At 41.3% G+C, this 15,763-nt stretch overlaps 1 protein-coding gene across 1 annotated transcript; it reads left to right on the top strand.

Moving 5' to 3' along the window:
- Positions 1 to 792: 792 nt before the first annotated feature.
- On the top strand, positions 793 to 15,706 carry si:dkey-175m17.7 (uncharacterized). Its single transcript, XM_029173121.3, has 5 exons — positions 793 to 2,882; positions 2,996 to 3,298; positions 3,828 to 4,087; positions 12,958 to 13,092; positions 14,159 to 15,706. The coding sequence occupies exons 1-5, from the start codon at positions 809 to 811 to the stop codon at positions 14,285 to 14,287; spliced, it is 2,901 nt and encodes a 966-aa protein (XP_029028954.2). The 5' UTR covers positions 793 to 808; the 3' UTR covers positions 14,288 to 15,706.
- Positions 15,707 to 15,763: the final 57 nt, after the last annotated feature.

The raw sequence follows: 15,763 nt of genomic DNA, 5'->3' as shown, positions 1-15,763 counted from the left end.
ATATTAAAAAACTAAGGGCAATGATTGATGATAATTTCAAACCATTTGAACGTGTATATAATAATGATTTCAAACTCAGACAAACAGAAATGAGCATTAGATGTCTGTTGAGTTATGGTATAACCATGAACCAGATTTTGAGGTTTATATTCAAATGGATGGATGTAAATAAGTTTGATGGTGATATCCATTCAAATCAACGTATGCCTCACTAATAGGTCTCTTCTATAAATCCTCCTTTCATTCATAGCACAGGTGAAAGGAAATACTTAGAAACTGAGGTCATTAAATGTTGCATTTGTCCCTTTGTTGTTGTTGTCCCTTTGTTGTTGTTGTTGTTGTTGTTGTTGTTGTTGTTGTTGTTGTTGTTGTTGTTGTTGTTGTTGTTGTTGTTGTTGTTGTTGTTGTTGTTGTTGTTGTTGTTGTTGTTGTTGTTGTTGTTGTTGTTGTTGTTGTTGTTGTCGTTGTTGTTGTTGTTGTTGTCGTCGTTGTTGTTGTTGTTGTGTATTGTGTATTGTGTTTAACTTGGGGTTTCACTTACATTACGTTAACTGATTTTAAATATCAAATACATAAATGCTCAAAATCAATTCAAATCAATTTTACAAATCTGTACGTCTGCACGGTTATTATTTAAACATACTAAATAAGACAACACTGATGCTTTTGCATCCATGTGTGTCTTGTTACATCCGTTGATGAAATGTAAAGTGTGCCCCACGTTTGTTGTCTGTAAAATCCCAGTCCTTTGCTGACTGCTCTTTTTCTCTGTCTATCCCCTTCAATGGACAGCTTTGGATAAACCCAGATGCCTCCCCTCCCTCTTGACGAGCGCATAGTGGTCATTCAGCGCCCAAAAAACTTAACTCTGTGTGAGGCATCTCCGCAAACGATCCCACAACATTCCTCACAGATATCGGCCTCCTCCAATGGACAAGGCATCCACCATTCCCATCTCCATCCCTCTCAGTCCCGCTTCTATCCTCCCTCCTGTAAATCTCTGACTCTGGAATGCAAGCGCAGATCCTCCCGCGCACAGAAAGTCAAGGGCGACCAGCCTGTCACCCCAGCCGGGGTCAGACACATCCCTAGCCACTGCCACAGCAATGGCACAGTAACTCTCGGCCCACGGTTGCCCTCTCACACGCATACTATTGATATCAGAGTGACATTGGACAAAGGAGGACGAGGAGCAGGATTCAGCAACTCGTTAGGGCACAGTGGAAGTTTAAAAGGCGGCAGAGGGAAATGTCTCCCTTCACAGACAGTTCAAGGACAGTGTGACAGAACTGGAGCTGCCGGGAAGTCAAGTGGGGCTGAACACAAGTTGCAGCGAAGTCGCCATAGTCAGTTATCATGTTCTCCCGAGGGGGTCCTACAGTTTATCCCTGCTCAGGCGCAGCAGCAGAAGTTCAGAAGTGAAAGGGAAAACGCGAGTTTCCTTAACAAAGGTGACCAGGAAGTTCCTTCTTTAGGTCACAAGAAGAATTCCAAACTGGGAACTGTTCATCGGAGCCAAAATAGTCACACTCAGCCCCACCAAAACAACTCTGTCCCCGTGCCCCATGCCTCCATCCTAAACTCAAACTATACCTCAACCCCTCCCCCTCAACCCACCCATGTCCCCGTCTTGTTTCAGCAACTCACCCTGCCACACACACCACGCCCCAGGGATCAACACACCCACATTGTCCATGGTCTCCCCCTCTCCCCCTGCTCCTCCCACGTTGGAGGGTTTCCCAGCCCCGACCACACCTGCACTATCGACTGCACCCACCCGTTCAGCTGTGGCTGCTGGAGGTTGGTGAGATGCAGAGGGTGTAAGGCGAAGCCTGCAAACTGCAAAGGTGGCGGCGGAAGCACTTCCACCTCGTTTTCCTGCGTTCACAATGTTGGAGCAGTGAAGAGAGGAGGCAAAGACATGGGCCTGAGAAATCTAGGTGGGTGTCTCTCCACCGCCTCCACCTCCAACACCTCTTCCTCGAACAGCACTGTGTCCGACTGCCGAGCAAACCTGTTCAAACCTGTCCGCTGTGCTTCCTGTTCTGGTGAGACTGGAAACTTTGAGAGTCCCGCCATTCTTCGTAAAAAACTGGTGGGGGGATGCCTGCCTTGCACCCCACTGTCTTCATCGGCCCCTCTTCGGGCAATACAAAGCTGTGTCACCGGTTGCAACCCAAAAGCCTCCCAGACTGGTAGCTCCACCTGCAGCTACTGTAGCAGCGACCCAATAGTGGTGACATTCAACCCTCGCCGAGGCAAACCCCCTGGAAGGGGGGCAGCTCATCCCATGGGTATGTACCAAGCCGATGACGATGACTACAGCGTCCGTACAATCTGGCCCGAAGAGCTAGCCAAAAAGATGACCCATTCGAAGCCTTTAAAGAATCACTGTGGTGGGATGGGAGCAGGAGTCGGAGCTTGTGCAAGCCAAGTCCAGAACGGAAGTAATGGAACAGGCCTCGCTGTCTTGGACTGTCAGAACCTCCAGGATTACGCCGAGTCTCAGTTTACCGACCACGCAGGCCGACGGCGACTTCAACAGGGCAAAATGGCCGCCCTCGATTTCATGGGCAGCAGGTCTGGCTATGACGAAGGCCACAACTCGCTGAGGAGACTTTTGAGTAAATCCGAAGAGGGCGGAATGAGTGACGGTCTGCAGCAAGATGGAGATGTAGCATATCCTCATTCGCCCTCCTCCCGCTCTGCCTCGCCACCATCACCCGTATCCTTCTCACCTCCACCATCCGCTCCCACAACGCTCATCAAACCCAAACCTTGGCAGAGGGACAGGGAGGGAGGACACACACTGCCATCAGCTCACTCACTCCACCTGGCCCTGAACTCGCTGAACAGAGAGCAGGATGAGGAGAACAGCAGAAGTAAGAATATAATGTACCTGTAAAAGCTAATGACCCAATTTGATTTACTGGTGGTGTAATTATATACTATTTTTCTTGTTCCCACTCCATCCTTCTCTGTCATCCTTTTCCAGTGCACCTTTCTCTTCCACTCTCCTCCTCTTTGCCTGCATCTCTGTCCGATGAGACTGTGATGACCCCTGATGCGGAGAACGCTGTGATCAGTCCCATCCTGCCTTTCCTGTTTCTTGGGAACGAGAGAGATGCTCAAGACCTGGACCTGCTGCTACGCCTCAACATCGGCTACGTGGTCAACGTGACCACGCACCTTCCCCTCTACCACGCCAAGTCTGGACTGCGCTACAAACGGCTGCCAGCCACTGACAACAGCAAGCAAAACCTTCGACAGTACTTTGAGGAGGTTTTTGAGTTTATTGGTGAGCGTCACACCTTTGCTGCATAGATGCTGTGTGTGAGTGGTATCCAGTAGAGCCGTGATTTTCAACTGGTGGGTCGGGACCCAAAAGTGGGTCGCGAACCCATTTTCAGTGGGTCTTTTCGTACTCTTCAATTAGAGGGCAGTCATGTCCTGTAATTCAAACTGGCTCCTGCTTTTGACCACATACAAGACCCACATATGCTAATTGAATTTTTGGATAATGCAGTGTTGGTTGGCACAGATTCAGTGAGTTTTCTCAGTATTGTGTGTATTTTACATGAAAACATCAACTGAGTGTGTTAAAAATTATTCAATTTGGAAAAATGTTGCTACAATCTAATGATTGTTACTGTATGTCAGCCCGATTAAATGCATTTGAGAAGTTTCCTTGCATTGGGGCGCAGCTTGTCATTACGGGTTGATGGTGGGTCCCGAAGCCAGACCAGTTGAGAACCACTGCTGTAGAGGATATTCATTCCATGCTGCTGGCTTATGAGTTCATCATCCGTTCTGTTGTTATTCTACAGAGGAGGCATATCAGAGCGGACAGGGGGTGTTGATACACTGCCAGGCAGGCGTGTCCCGTTCTGCAACCATCGTCATCGCCTACCTTATGAAGCACACCCTCATGACGATGACAGATGCCTACAAATACGTGCGGAGCCGTCGTCCGGTGGTGTCACCGAATCTAAACTTCATGGGTCAACTTTTGGAGTTTGAGAGGGATCTCAACTCCGGGGTGACACCTCGTATCCTGATGCCTAAGCTTAATGGTGTGGAGACACAGGTTTGAGAAAGGTCTGTGGTCAGGAGAGCCTCAGATGAATTAAAGTGGCATTAATGGGCATAAAAAGGAGTGCAGCACATTTCAGAAGAAAGACGCAACAATTACTGTATAACAACTTGAAAATGAAGTTTGGAAGTTTGTGCACTTTTAATGCTGTGAAACAAGACGAAAGATTGGATGACCATCGGTCGGAGGACTGTTTCTAAGATAATGTGCCAATATTTTGTATAGACTTAACATCACTGTCATCTATCTCGTTTTTTTCTTTTCTGACGCCTCTTGCTCTTTGTTCCTATCGTTTACATCCACACATGTAATTATAAATGACATTAATTACAAATGCATGTAGCACAAACATGAAAGGTTTGCTAATGTCCACGTAGATGACATCGTTCTGACATCTGGACCATATGTAGCAACACACAGGTTCTTACTGTGCACTTTACCTCTCGTGCATTTCCTATGTTCCCTTTAGTTATTACAAACTGAAGTGTTGCAACGAAGAAAAGCATTTGTCACACAGGACCTTGGTCACTGTTTTTAGTTTGTATTAACTCCTGGATTAGTTGGTTTCCGCATGGACCTAGTAGGCATGTGAATAGCAGTAATATGGAAAATATATTGTAGCAGAGACAAAACACTGATAGGCAGCCTGTGCATTAACAAGGAAAAGGTACTAATGTTTAAATACACAAAAAAAACGCACTGGGCTATAAGCACTCAGCTGAAAACACTACTCTTCCAGACTTTTATAGTGTATTGGATCAGATGTGTGTGTTGACAGGTCTTATAACGTGTTTTAAAGAACAAGCCTTCCTCAACTGTGCACCATATATGTCAGGGACTGTATATTTTTTTTGTTTTTTCTTTATCACATAAAATAAACCCTGTTTGTTCTTCAGCATGCAGAAGTCCTGAAGCGGTGCATGGACTGATGTTTCTTGAAGTGCACATGGCAGTTTTATTCACAGCAGATGGCACAGTGACATTTAATATTCATACAGTGTAATGTGATGGGGAACTCAACTATTCATTTTGTGTTGTTGTGAAACAAATGTGTGGAACTATAGACTCTTATTTTGTACGACAATGGCAGTAGGAAAAAGAGTCATTTCTTTTTACTCAACATTAAGAACAAATCTATTTTATAATTCATTTATTTATTGGAGTATTCTAGTGATGGTAGTGTTCTACCATGTGCACTTCCTAACTGGTTCTTTCTTTTGCCTTATTGTCTTATGGAGCTTCTCAACCACATCCCTCATGACTATGCATCCATTATGAAGGCGTTGTTTTAATTAGACAAGGCTGCTTGTTTCACTGTGAGCTCTTCCTCTGTAGACTAAGGTTCAAGGCTAAGACGCACGAGTGCAAAATGAATACTCATTCTGAAACACAACTGGATAAAAACTTATGTCCAGTCAAAAAACACTGTGTTATTACAAAACATCAGATTTTGACTCTGTGCAAATGACTCATAATTATCCAAAGCCAGTACTAAATGCCTTTTGTGTCATGCAGCAGTTTCTCATATTTGGGCTATAAATGGTGTGAAAGAAGCTGCAGGACCAGTATATTAAAGGTTCCTCTTAAATTACTTTTATCAGTTAATTGACTTTGTGGGACATGCTGATTAGTGGACAACTGATGTTTTCCACTTAATGAGCTTTGAAAGGGAATTTTTTTGCACATTTTTTAAACTGATGCCATACACATTTTTGATACCATCCAGTATTTAATGAATTAGGACCTTTGGTGAACAGTGCCAGATCTGACCTGCAGCTGTGTAGAAAGTGGGGCAGGACCTTGTGCTCCTATTTTCTATTTTATTTAAGTATTATTTATTTTTTTTGGTAAATCATAATTGCCCCCAGGTTTTGACTAGTGATCCTAGAAATGCCCTGCTACATTTTCTAAAACCAAAATGCCTTGTGTAATTTGGTCCTCCAAATTTGTGAATCCTTATTTTTTTCTTTGATTTATTTTCTGGCTAAATGATATAGGCTCTATATTTTTCTACAGTCATGCCATCATGATGAGCATACACATATATCTGTGTATCTACAGTTTTTTAAATGACTTTTACTTTGTTTTTTATGAAAGGCTGGTAGAAAACGACTTCTTCCGGTTTTGCCGTGCCGGTACGAATCCAGTTGCTTTGCAGCGTTTCTCCTTTCACTCTTATCAGACCTCTGCAAACATGGGTTTATAAATTCTAATCCTGTTAATTACCTCCTGTACTTATTTTAGCTGGAGAGACATCAACCAAACATGCTGTTCACCCCTGCAGACTCTCCAGCTCAGCTCGTTGTAGGTGTGGTAACCTTTGAAGAGGGCCTATTGTCAATGCTAATTGATTTTTATACAGACTTTATATGCAAAATGGCAGTTGAAGCAATTCCCTTGGTTGCACTCTGTGTGGACCTGCTGTGTGGTTGAGTCAGTGCTGACCTCAAAAGTTTGTACTTGAGAGACACATCGAAGGACACTGAGCATCGTTTCTTTAATATGAACTGAGGGCCGGTGTCTGTGTGAGTGTCATAGTGAGTGTGTGTAAAAATGTTCTGTTTGTGTTTTGCACATGAAAAGAGAAAGACTCTCATGTATGATACCTAGAAAACATTGTGCATTGCTTATTTGTGGGAACTTAATTATTGCTGTTTGTATTTCATTGCTCATTTTTAAACATTGTGTTATTTCCTGTACCAAACGTTGCATTTAAGGAAGTTGATAATGAAAAATGCAGATCACCTCCTTAATGTGTGATGGGGGTAAGAACTCTTCAGGTATGACTCTCAGTGTAATGCTGTGCCCTTTCACCCCGTGGTCCTGCTTCCTCCAGAGACTCGTGTTACCCGACCTGTGATGCTCTTCTGTCGCCCACCTCCCTTTCATAATGGATTGTTTCTCTTAAACAAATGTAATATTTTCATATAGTAACCGGTCCTTGTATGTAGACAATGTTTTTACCCTCATGTACTGGCTATACTCATCATGATTCCTTTGAGGTGCACTGTGACTAATTCAATGCTGCTATATCACAAGGACTTTTATTTTGTACTTCACACTTTCCAGTTGCAAAGTGGTGAGTATCACTAAAGGTGACGCAAAATGGGCTTCACATTTTTCCAGTTGAATCCAGGCATCATTAATATGCTGCCTGGGTGCAGTGTTTAAAGTGAGTGATGTGTGCACAACCATTTGATCTGTAGCTGTTCTTGTTGGTCTTCCTTATGAGCATGACGAACTGAAAAAAAGAGAGTAAAATGTAGCAGTAAACTATTTTCAAACCTCATCATTTTGATCACTGTGCTTAAATAAAGCTCTTGCTTTTTCAGCAAAAGTGTCAATTCTGACAAAACATGAATCAAGATTTTGTGAGAAAATGAACTGTTTTCAGAAAAAAATGAGTTATTTCGAAACTCAAGAAGCTGTAATGGAGGTGTATGTTAAGATTGACATGCAGATTTTAAATTGTAACTCAAATGTAAAATGGTCTAACTTTACAAGTTGGACAGGTTTCCATTACATTTTGCAGAAATTCATTGTTCACAGAGAATAAATCTCTCCATGTTTGTTGATTCAATACCTTTTTCTGCAGCATCACAGTGGACTTACATTTGTTTTAATGTTTGTTAAAAAAGAATATTATAGTCAATAAATGATTCAGACATTCATGGTCCACAGAGGACTATAAGCATCATCCTTTAGCTTCAACACTGGTTTGAGACCAAATTTAGTAATGTTTCTAAAACCTTAGCAGTACTTTGTGTTTAGTGCTAATTCACAATCATTGACATGATAACATAGTTACCAAAGCTGTTAAATATGTACTGTCTCTGCTAAACATTGACATACTAGCATCATCACTAGGCGCATGTCAGCTCAGTGTAGCTGTAACTAGCATGGCTGTAGTGTCTTCTCTTAGTCACACATGTAAATTCAGCTGAGTTTGAACTTTATAAACTAAAACTTTATAAACTAAAACTGCTTTCAATGAGCAAGAAACTAAAGTAATTATTTGGCATAAATAACAAATATAGTCTGTTTAATATCGGCAGCATCTTTGTACATTTTTAGTGAAACATGTCTTTTAAAGAATCGGTTCCCAAAACGAATAATGTTTAGTACAATGTCTAAAAATGAATTTTCATTTGTTTTGTTATACATTCAAATAATCTCCCAGGATACTCGGACTGGATTAATTTTCAGAATCTCTTCAATCTCACACATAAAGCTCAACAAATGTATCTGATTATATTAGTAGCACAAAACAATATGCAAAAAGCAAGCAAGGTTCTATTCAAATAGTTTTAGATAGAATCTGTAGCTTGTCATTCAGTTTTACTATCTCAAACGTATAGAGGGAAGCAGAAATGAGATAAACAGTTGGTTGCAACAGAATCTCCAAAGATCAAGAAAAAAACAAATGTGTTAGGAAGTTAGCTGTCTAGATTCCTCCTGTGTAAAACACAAGCACTCAGATATTTTGGAGTAAGGTCTGCTAAGTGGTTGTGAGTGAGTGACATGGTTCACACATGTACTTCTGCTTCCATTCCCTTGTTAATGTTTGCAGCTTCTCGCATTAATCGGGTCCTCGTGACATGAGTGAAAATATCCAGCTATTTGATTTGCTTCTCTTTTGTTGGTTATAGCTGGATATACTGTAACATTATCATAGCAGCACGCTCAAGTGTGCAGTTGTTCTCCATGTCAATTTCTAGTCAACTGGCTTTTTTAATAAAAAGACATACTATTTGTGGGAGTGGTGTTGTGATTTTTTGTCTTAGTTTCGAGTGAGTGGAGATTATTCTGTTGCTGCATCACTGTACTGTAATTCTTTGAATGTAGCCAGTGGTGTCTGTTTGGAAAGTATTGAGTGGTTCCATTACCATCAATACAAATGAACAGTTGCTGTTGATGATTCAGACGATCAACCCGCCCACATCTACTTTGCGCATCATTGCATAAGAGCTGGTTTAGGAATCACAGCTGTGTGCTGGAGCATTCAGGGAGGAATCAATCACAGAGAGGTTAAAACAATCTCAGTATCTGCCAGGATGTGGAACTATAGAGTGTGAACAGCGTGAGTAGAAATGAGCATGTGGATGTATTGTTTGTTCATAGCCCCCACAGGATGAATCCCACTGTCTCTGGTGGCCCTTTTGTGTTAATGACAAGTGAATTAATATGATAGTTAATAAATTGATTGCTATGAAATTACCTATAGTGTGATTACTCATTATGCCAAAAAAATATTTTTTCTCTAAAAACTCTCTGTCTCTCATTCTTATTGCCTTTAGCTGAACATTATAGAATAGTATGTGGACGTTTGTTGTTGTATGCACATTGAAATTTATCTCAGAGTATCAGTTGTCAGTAAAAGATATACTGGTTCTTATTAGTTAGTAAAGAAGTCACAAGTAGCCTGGTGACTTTTTACCTAATATCAGAAAAAAATGTTCATCTTGAACATTCTGTACTGCCAGTGGTTCTGTTAAAAAGTCATGAGTCATCAGATGTTAGTGCTCATAGTCATAACAATAATACATTATGTATTTTGTTTTTTAATAAATAAGAGCTTGAAATGCATCCCGCAGCTTTTTAATACCATCAGGTTCCACAACAGAATCAATGGCGCAAATGGTTTCAGATGAAAATCTTTCGCCAGCATTGTTTCAGTATGTATTGATTTATCAACCTTGAGGCAGTCGGTCGCATTATCTGCTGCATGGATTCAGATCAAAACAAGAGAGATGAGAAGACAGGTGCTGTTCAGACAGAGTTTGAGACACATACTGTGTTAGTGGTTGGGTGTGGATCATGTGTTGCAGGGCTTTTGTGATAAAGCCATGTTTATAAATATGACGCTATTTGTCTTCTCCAATCTAGAGCAACATAAAGAAAAGGTAGACAACTACTTCATTCATGTATTCATTTATTATTTATTTACAAATAAATATAAAACTATAAAATATAACCAGATATAACACAAATATTTGCATCACAGATTAAAACAGGTGGAACTCACTTGCCTGCTTCTCAAAGCACATTCAAACACACTCAAAGGCCCCACTGTGCCACTGTAATAATTAAGGTCAACTTAATTAAACATGAATAATTAACTACAAAAGAAATTTAATCAGAGATCATTTACAAAAGGGGTGTTGAAGTAAAAGGTATCTGACTTACAGTACATTCACATTTATTTAGAATTTGATACAATGACATCAACATCAATTGACTTGGTCATTTCTAATTATTTTAGAACGACATAAAAGTTATGAAGATGTTGTCTTATGTCCGTTTAATAAATGATTTTCCACATTTCCTTACTTTTAACACTTTAAACTGCAATGCTCTGATAACTATGAATGAGATGCATCCACACTAATTACCACAGCGCATTATCTAACCTGCAGAGATGAAAGACGAGCAATGATGCACCATCTGGTGAGAATTTTACACGCAGCTCTTGCATTCATGTACTTGCTTGTACCTGCTGTCACTGTTTTTCAGAGATTGTGCCAGGGCAAAAAATGGCCCACGGGGATTAAAACAGGTTCCCTGGGGTTCTTGCCAAATTAAAAAGTGGGTTTACGTCCACCTGTGAGCAGTTTGGAATTTGCTGCAGCACAAAATAAATGTTTTCTGTAACAACAATGACTTGTGCTATTTCAAGTGAGACAGTCCCTGTTGTTCTAATACAATATAAAACACAGGACTGGTTTCAGATACCTGACTGAGCGAGAAACCCGACATGGTTTTTAGCAAATTTAAGCAGGTTTATAATTAGTATTTCTAAATAATAAGTAAATGTACTTTACAGTTGGTAAATCATCAGCTTTCATATGGTTAGGTCAACTTTTGTAGGATTATATCCCACACATCAATCAATTATGCAGTGAAACATGCCAGCATCATCCAGCAGATGGAGTCACAGTATTCACTGTAAATCCAGATCTGTAATTTCTAAGGGTTAGCGTATAAACACTTACCTAAGCAAAACATGCATTTGTAGCTACAAAACCTCAACATAATTATTACTAATATGAATGTTTTTTGTATTTAATATAACATAACCAGTTTTGCCAAACACATTTAAAAACACCAATTTTGTTTTTCAGAACAGAGAATACCATAAGCCAAATACTAATTTACTCGTAATAAACAAACTACAGGCTTTGTCTGATTTTTTCAGGATTCCGCTTCAGCGAGCCTTAGAATCACTACGGCAAGCACGACGGACAAACATGTCGGAAGGCGAAGACGCCTCCACGCTCAGAGACGTTAAAGCGACAGACGGGTCGCGTCCAAAGGGAGACGCTTGGAGCAGCCGTAGCGCCATTCGGTCAGAGAAACACTAGCTTAGTAAAAATGGCGGATGCATCAGTAGCGTCCTCTCTTGTTGTAGTACCCAACTATTAACATTTATTTTCTGCAATTTAGTTCTCAAAAATATATATCTACGCTTTGCATCTTGTTTAAAATCGTTGACTGCTTGTGCGGGACATCTTTCTTGCACAGGGTGTTTGGTCGCACAGCGTCATAAGGGACTGAGTACTGCCAATAGTTACACCAGCTGCCTTTACTAAGAGATATTAGACATTTACTTCATTTGCACCACAAACACACCCTAATACCCGTGGATGCTTCCTAGTTTAAGCTGTGAGGTAAACCACTAAGGCAGACTGCTGCAGTCCCCATAGCAACAGAGGAGAGGGTGCATCACAGGAGGCACACATCATGATCCAGGATGCAGGACGCCAAATCCTAATGCACTCATTTAGCACCACAACTCAAAACCACACACCGACTACATTTCTGCTCAGAGTCAGAGTTTTAACAGGACAGATTCCACCTGGCCTCAAATTCCCCGACAGCAGATATGGTATGATCCACTCTCATAAGTAAACCTCCCCCTCCCGAGTCTGGCAGGTACCACTCACTGACAAGGGGGGGTGATCGTATCCATCCAACACAAATCTAGTGCTCGCTGTGGCAGAATTGCAGTGCACTGGACTGTACAGAGCAGGGTACCGACCAGGCTGTTGTCTGTGAGGGGTGGGGTCCGGCTACGCTGATACCACCAAACATAAGCTCACGGAGGGGCACAGAGAGGAAGAACCAGAGAGAGAAGAGGGGGGAAGATTGCACCTGAAGAGGAATTTAAAACGGGTAAGGAGGAAAAAGGGGGTGGATGAGGGGAGAAGGAGAATCACAATAGAGAAAGGTCCAGAACGGTTCCAACAGAGTCGCTCCTTTGCTGCTCTGATTTTTCTCCACCACTGATAATCCGTCTAACTTGATCCTTTTCCATCTGTAACGCTCCTGTGAATATTTATTCATCCATTCATAAATCTATGCCTGTCTGCGGTGCTCGTTTCTCTCTGCATTTGATAATTCAGTGGATATTCTCGTTTGTGGTGGGAGAAACTGTGGGCCACAGTGGGAGCAAATCAGACCGGTTGGCCCATTTTTTATTTTCATGTTCTGGTGAAGATATGTCATGGTTTTGTTCCACATAATGTAACAAATGTGGCAGATAAATGAAATAAACTGACCTGGTTTCATGCAGTCAGAGATGATAAAACATGTGAAAATTAAATAAAACTGGATGGCAGCTTTTAACTGATAGGTCTTGGTCAAACTCTTCCTACATTACACTTGAACAAATATTGTACTAAAAAACTAATTTAGCTGAGGTGTGTGAGGAAATTGGTTTATTGTATGCTCAGCCTATGATATAGATACACTTAAAGGGAAGGAGGACTACATCAATCACTCCCGAGGAGGTAGAGCTCAGGCGTTTAGCTCCTTTTTCAGATGAAAATGAAACAGAAAAATGTGCTGAACGTGTTTCCATCTAGCTCACGTCCATAAACGCTGCCGTGTTTGTGTCTAGGATGAAAGGAGACACCCCAGTGAACAGCACCATGAGCGTCGGCCAGGCCAGGAAGCTGGTGGAGCAGCTGAAGATCGAGGCGAGTTTCTGTAGGATAAAGGTAGGACGAGCTGAATGCATGAGGCAAAGCTCAAAGCAGCTGCTGCTGATAAATATGTCAGCGGCACTAATGCCATTCGCAATCGAGTCTGACTGAAAAGCTAGAACGGCCTCCGATGAAATGATGAGAAACCAGGAACGCTCCAGTGTTGCAGAAGGTCAAGTACATGCAGAATAATGGCGCCCAGTTTGAACCTGCCGTCAGATTAATGAAAGCTTTTTCACAGTCGCTGCTGTTTTGCTTACAAAAAGGCTGAACGGCGCTCAGCATCCCACTGGGGGGTGAATAAGAGGTGGGGTCCAGGCGGATAAGGGTAGAAAAGCACCGGTGACCTTCTCGGATGCACTTTATAAGTCACCGCCTCCTGTTGGAGACTTTCCAAACGGTGCCGGCTTTTCTTATGTCCCTTAGACACCTCGAGGCCCCCGCGGAGGCACCAGCTCTTCACCCATGCAGGAGCAGAGGACAGCCATTAACAGGCACATGTTTTATTTCTAGGCCCCATCTATGGTCAGATTGGAAGTGAATAACTTGCTTGAACTCTCTGCTCTGATTCTAATAAAGACTGTTCATGTAAAGTGCTATTTGAAAGACCACGGCAGTTCCATTTATCTTTTAAATTGATTTGTTAATATTCCTCCCAGAAATACTTGTTTCTTCACTTTACACTCACTAATGTTGGCTTAACTGTCTTTTTTTTCCATTTCCTCTTACTCCTGTGTTCATGGTTAATGTGACACTTAGCAACCGCACATGTTTGCTCGTCTTCATCCTGTCAGAAACACATGCAGCATGTTTAGTGAATCTCCATGTTCATCAGCATCCATGTCAGGTTCAGGTCACATCAGGTGTGCACACTTGCTGTATTTTCTTGTGTTTTCACTGTACTTGAATGCAGCTTGAACAGAAGTGATCAGGACAAAGAGTTTGTTCTCTGATTCTTGTGTCTTGTCCGCTAGCTACTGTAAATGCAACACGACGCCTGACGACAGACTAGCAGATTCATCAAACAATAGCATGAACGTCCTAAAGTTATGGCTGACCCGCTCTAAATGATCTCACCCAGGTTTCAAAGGCAGCGGCCGACCTGATGGCGTACTGCGACGCACACGCCTGTGACGACCCCCTCATCACCCCCGTGCCCACCTCAGAGAACCCATTCAGGGAGAAGAAGTTTTTCTGTGCTCTGCTTTGAGACAAATCAGGGATTGTTGTGATTCTAAGTACAACTGTACAGTATGTACATGTATGTACAGTGTGTACATGTACTTCCAATCAAAATAAGACATCAATGTACTTTAGAAACCTTGCATAAGCGCTGCCAGTGTACAGTACATAATCAACTCCAACATGTCTTCAACTGAATCCGCTGACAAAAATAAGATGGAAGTTCTGGAAACAATAATTAAATTAATAAAAACTAAGACCTATGTACAAGCGCAGAAAAATACATGATCAAAAACAGCTGTCGTCTCATAACCATCACATGTAATTGCCAAAAAAGGAAAACATGCTGTGCATCAAGTGTCTTAACAGTCACAGGCTCACACTCGTGTGGATTCTGCAGCGTTTGAACCGCTTGGGCCGGACACTGAACTTCCACATTGGGTCCATGGATTACGTTGGTGCTCTCACATGCTGCTCTAATAGGTCATCGTTGTCCTTTGTTCCCATATTAATGGTACACACATTTAAGATCCTGCAACTCAGAAGCCTGGGGAAAGCAGCAGGCCTATGTTTAAAAAGACGATGCGTACTAATTGATGGTTTCTAAGTTATCCAACATTCAAACTAACTTTTAGAGCCTCAACATGTGTTTTCATATTCTGTATTCTTTATTAACAGGTGTTTCCTGTTTTGGCACTTACTCGTACTTACAAACAGCTGTTATGAGTGAATTATATACATGGAAATAGTTTCCTTTTATTAAGAGTTTGCTCATTCCTATATTGTTACTGTAGTCTGAGTGTGGATGTGTGTATGTGTATGCATAGGTGCTACTATGAAAATAACACCTCTGAGCATCTGATCATTGTTCTATCAAGGTTTTATAGTTCATCAGCAAACAGCACCACAAAACATTCCAGGGGTCATGGTCAGTCGGTATATACTATATATATATATATATATATATATATATATATATATATATATATACTATATAACATATACAAAATCAGCAATTCAGCTTTTATGAGTCTGTCACATGACGATTTTCTATTTATTTATTGCAAAAAATAAACAGAGCAGTTGAAAAACACTTTTACAGACAGGTGTATATGATCATTTAAACTGACCAGGTTTGAGGTTCTCCAGAGGAGAGTGGTCCTACAACTGTTTCCCAAATATCGCCGCTTATTTCATTAAGCAAAGGTTGATTAGAATAACTTCAAAGGCTTCACTTACGCCACCAGTAAAGGCAGGAGTTCATCTCTCATTTATGTCACAGAACAGGAAACTGCTTCTTCTTGCACATCTGATATGATGAACCTTTTGGGAGGCTCTACTCTTGACAATTCAATAATTACCCAATGCAAGTGTCACAAAGATCAAATCTGAAGAAAAGGTAACCGTGGAATATGAAGCACTACAATAAAACTTCCTGTCATCATTGTTTTCAGTTCATTTATTTTAATAAATGTAACTTGAACCAAACAAGTAGAAAAAAGAC

Source organism: Betta splendens, chromosome 14 (genome assembly GCF_900634795.4).
Source record: "Betta splendens chromosome 14, fBetSpl5.4, whole genome shotgun sequence".
Classification (NCBI taxonomy): Eukaryota; Metazoa; Chordata; class Actinopteri; order Anabantiformes; family Osphronemidae; genus Betta; species Betta splendens.
This window is presented reverse-complemented; position numbering and strand designations above follow the sequence as displayed.

Bases quoted from the DNA above. Each gene is read 5' to 3' on its own strand.
- si:dkey-175m17.7 (XM_029173121.3), top strand. From the start codon at position 809: ATGCCTCCCCTCCCTCTTGACGAGCGCATAGTGGTCATTCAGCGCCCA. The intron at 3,299-3,827 runs GTGAGCGTCACA...GTTATTCTACAG, and splicing joins GGAGGTTTTTGAGTTTATTG to AGGAGGCATATCAGAGCGGA. The intron at 13,093-14,158 runs GTAGGACGAGCT...GATCTCACCCAG, and splicing joins CGAGTTTCTGTAGGATAAAG to GTTTCAAAGGCAGCGGCCGA.